Genomic DNA, 4,881 nt, shown 5'->3' on the forward strand with positions numbered 1-4,881 from the left:
TATGGATATTATCCTATCACTGACAGCATTGTACTTCAGGACAGATCTTGAAACATCTTTTGTGATGATGAATGCCATGCTATTCCTCTCCAATTTTTCATTCCTGGCATAGTAGATCATATGGTTGTCTGATTCAAAATGGCCAAAACCAGTCCATTTCAACTTGCTAATGCCCAGGATATCAATCTTTATGCATTCCATTTCTTTTTGACAATTTTTGAGAAGTAGATGGCCTCCTCCTTCCTAGACTGTCTCAGTCTATAAGCTGCATTGAAGCCTGTGCACCATGTGCAATTCTGCTGTGTGTCTGAAACACCAGCTGTGTTAAGGGGTGCTAATAGATGAAGTAAAAAGAAGACCAAGACATGACCAATGAATTCATAAAGGTTGAGCTTTTGACAAGAGCTGTTTCAGTGGATCAGTGAAAAAAATAGCCTGATTGGAATGTGTGCAAGAGCATGTGGAAAGACAGGAGAGAAAATAGTAAGGAGAGTTACTTCCTTTCAAGAAATTCTTCTGTAATGGGGCAGAAAAAGACATCGTAGCTGGAAGGAGGTATGGCTTTAAGGATACAAGATATATAGGATATATGTATATCCTATATATGTGCTGCAGAAGGAGCTCTGGTGGCGTAGTGCCTAAGGCATTTGACTGCTAACCAGAAAGCTGGAGGTTCAAACCCACCAGCCACTCCTCGGAAGGAAGATTGGGCAATCTACATCTGTAGTGATACTGCCTCAGAAACCCAATAGGGGTTGCTGTGAGTCAGATCTGATTTAATGGCAGTTATATATATATATATATGCTACAGGACAGAACAAGGACAATTGTAGTGAGAGAAAACATTAAATAACCTTAGATTAAGAAATGGAGGGAGAATGGTTTTTTCTCAAAGTCATTTAAATGGGCAAGTATCTAGCAAAATACTGAGTGAAGTGAAATATCATGTATATTTTGGAAGGGACAGAGGAGACTGTAAATATCATTTCAGTGTTTGCAAGTGAAGATGAAATTGATGCATATTTCTTAAAGTAACTGCATTAAGAGCCATACACAACTGACCAGATTATAATCTTAAATGGTACTTTTTCTTGGAAATAGACCTTTATAACTCTTCTCTTGACAAATTTTGAAGTATTATACTTGTGTTTTATGGGAATTTTGATTTATAAAGTTGAAAGATAGAGATAAAGAAGTACTTAAGATGGCATGAGAAAATCATAGCACTCCTTGTTGATACCCTGTATTTTTCCTACTGAATATTTCTTTAGAATTGTGTTTCATGCTTAGAGTTCTCTGGGATAATGCCTTAGCACACATTTTGCCTTCAGATTCAATATGCGTTTCTGTGTTGATTCTTCCCGATTACAGTAACATTAATTGCTGTCTAAATCTGTTGCAGTGTGCCTGAATACTATGACTATGGTCATGGAGTAAGTGAGGATGCCTATGACAGCTACGGTAAGACCTTTTCTTTACTAAAACTGTGAAATCAGAACATCCATCAGTCACTGACAACTCAGAAATTACTTCTATTTTTCTCCTCCTAGTTTTTATAGAAGTCCAGACTAAATTGATTTATGTAATTCCAGGGTAAGATTTGACTTACAGAGCCAGTGCAAGAAAATTGGACAAATCAATTTTGATCAAAATTTCAAAAGTAATTAATCACAATCATAGATCAAATTCAATGGCAACAGTGAGCATTCTGAATACTACCTTAAATGTTTCACTGTGTCCTTTGTCTTACTCATTGATTTTACAACAATGCTGTGTCTTTCTGCTCTCACATATATTATCAGAATAATACACATTTAAAATATTTAATAATTGTTAAGGGGAGAAATTGTGAATTTTAGATACTTTTTCATCTGTGCATAGTTCTTAGAAGGTCCCTGGGAGAAGCAAGCAGGTAAGTGCTCGACTACTAGCTGAAAAGTGGGCTGTTCAAACCCATCCAGAGGTTCCTCGGAAGACAGCCCTGGTTAGGCGCACACATGGAGTCATCATACATTGGAACAGACTCAATGGCAACATTATAGAACATTATATAGAACAACAAATAGTTCTTAAAAGTGGGAAAAAATGTTTGGCTTATTAGTCTCAAAAGTCAATAAGGCTGTCAGCCTATACAATTAATTCAAAAAATATATTATTTAATTAAAATACCATTTGTAATTGGAATTCAGCTCAGTAAAGATTCATTGTATATCTAGGATACAACAACGTATTACCTCACTTTTGAAAGATTGTTTCTGGTTCTTTAAAATACACATGGAACAAGTTGACCCCCTTGAAAAAATGATGCTCATTTCAATATGTTAGTCCTAGATTTTTTCAAAATTATACCAAGGCTATTCTGTTTCTCTTTGTGGGGAACAGTACAGTAGACAGTGAATGTTGACTATTTGTTTAGGGTGTTATGAAGGTATGCTGCCCTCTCAAGATGGATAAAGGAAGGTACAGATTTTAGAGGGAAAGAGAGTGTGTCCTCCTGGGAACCAGCCATCAAGCTAACTCCTCTGGGTAGACCATCATGAGGCTGAGTTTCAAAGTAGAAACATTAACCACCATGACCACCACCACCACTATTGCCATAGAAAAGCTTATTGCTTCATATATTTTTTTATTACTTTCTTTATAATAGTTCAAAATAGTAAATATTTTTATCTCTGTTTTACAATGAGGAAACTGAAAAACAGATCAAGTCAACATGAGAGTATAACTGTTGAGGCTCAACTTCTGTTTTTCTATTCTCATCAATGACTACAATATTAATAGTTACTACCACACATGACATGCTTATTATGGCTCTGTACTAAGCAATCTGTAATGAGGATTATAGATATAGAAATAATCTTTATTAGAAACTATATGTATATCCATTTAATCTAATCCTCATTCAAATACTACAGGGTACATATGCATATATATCATCTGCATTTTACAGTTGAGGAATTAAAGCCCAGAGCGTTAAGTAACTTGCCTCAGTTCAATAATTAGCAAGTGGTCGAGCAAGAATTTGGATTCAAGTGTGTTTGGTTGGTTTTGCTTGTTTGGTGAGTGGATGGGGACAGAGTTCAGTGGATTTTGAGAGAAGGATGAGTGAAGAATGCTAAATTTAGTGAGATTTCTCTAAATCCTTAAAAATACTGCCCCACTATTCTAAGGGAATGGAGGGAACTTTGCTAGTATTTTACAGGGGCAAGAAAAAAGCACAAGGAGTTCATTCAAAAAGATTGCCAGGCTCTTTATAATTACAACAAGGCCACTCTGTTTCTCTTTATGGGGAACAGTAAAGGCTCACTCTTTCCCAGAATCCCACTTTCCTTACATCAGTGAAACTGACCTAATCTTTTGCTGCTATAGTAAATAGGAATAATCTCCAAATCAAACATATTTTCAGAAATTGTTTCACAAAAAGAAGAAAAAAAAAAGAGTGAAGGTCATGTTTGCAAAGACCTGGCTTTGTGGGTGAGCTCCCATGGAAAGTACAGCTTTAGTTTTGTTCTTTATATATTTTTCAGTCATAGAAAGGAAGACATCAAGGCATCTTGTGGTATCTAAGGACAATAATATCCTAATTCTTCTAAAGCCGCATCAGTAAACCAGCCAGTCCAGAGTTAAGAGATTACCTGACTTCCCAGAACATCCACACCTAATATTGCAGTCTTCTCTTTTTGTTCAACACAGGGATATTTCTGTTGTTCCAAGCTCATTTGTAATCAAACAATAATCAATCCACATGACTTGTACCATTATTTACTGAGAATGATAGATGAATAAGACATAATCTGGTCATTTCTTGAATTTCTTCTGCTTTCTGCACATAGATGTTACTAGGATCTAGGAATATGATGGTGACAAGATAGACATTGCCCTTCCCTGACCCCTACTGTCTACTGTGGAAAGGCTATGGCTACCTATTAAAAAATTGCACCAAGTTGTAAACCATGAGATACAATAATTCTAAAAAGTTCAGAGGCTCAATGAACAAATTTAACATATTTATTTAATGACTAATCATGAAAGCCATAATTCTCAAGCCTGCAGATACTGTAGTGAACAGTCTCTTTGTGCTTACATTCCAATGAGAAGATATATTATTATTATTTATAAATCACTTCTAAAAAATGGAATTTCCTTTTGTAAGATAACATTCATTATATTTTTTTACCCTAGACATCAATTTGAGGAAAATCACACATGTGAGCTTCACTTCCCAGAATTACATGCACTGAAATCAACATCAAGAATAAATTTTGTATTTAACTGAGTAGTTGGTGATAACAGACAGGATTTCTATTTTAATTTTAATGCATTAATAACATGTAAGTCAAAAGGGAAATGGGTATGAATACAAACTATTGCTTCTTAGTACTTTAAATCGATATTTAGGGGCAGGAGAGTCAGGAGCTCAACTCTTTAACAACTCTGTAAGTCTTCTATTACTCTTTTTGGTTGTCTGAATATCCTGTTGTTGCAAGTACTAGAGAGAAACCATCCACTTTACTTTAAAACCTATTCCTGCCCATAAGCACTAGTTTTGATTCTGGATCCAATTACAATTTACCAACAAGCAATTTTCTGTGTACAGAAAACTGCTGATAAATTCTTTTTAATCAAGTACTGAGGAAAATCCAGAAAAGGATTTGTCTATCTGGGCAGAGTAAGGAAGATATAAATTAGGCAGCAATTTTTATTTTATTTATTATTTTTTTCTTTTTTTCTTTTTATTGTGATTTGGGTGAAATTTTACAGAGCAAATACACTTTCCATATAGCAGTTCTCATGACATTGACCACAATTTACCACAATGCAACATCTCCCCTCCTACTTCCTCCCAATAGTTATGTCTTCCCTGTGTCCATCCCTCCATGC

At 35.3% G+C, this 4,881-nt stretch overlaps 1 protein-coding gene across 1 annotated transcript in view; it reads left to right on the forward strand.

Annotated features, from left to right (window-relative positions):
- Positions 1-4,881, forward strand: part of KHDRBS2 (KH RNA binding domain containing, signal transduction associated 2) — a 977,984-nt gene that overhangs the window by 910,780 nt on the left and 62,323 nt on the right. The window contains exon 8 of the mRNA XM_007945604.2: positions 1,403-1,461. Within this exon, the coding sequence (XP_007943795.1) occupies positions 1,403-1,461 (59 nt within the window). The remainder of the gene's footprint in view (positions 1-1,402; positions 1,462-4,881) is intronic.

Source organism: Orycteropus afer, unplaced genomic scaffold, assembly GCF_000298275.1.
Source record: "Orycteropus afer afer isolate SDZICR_OR568_19922 unplaced genomic scaffold, OryAfe1.0 scaffold00140, whole genome shotgun sequence".
NCBI lineage: Eukaryota > Metazoa > Chordata > Mammalia > Tubulidentata > Orycteropodidae > Orycteropus > Orycteropus afer.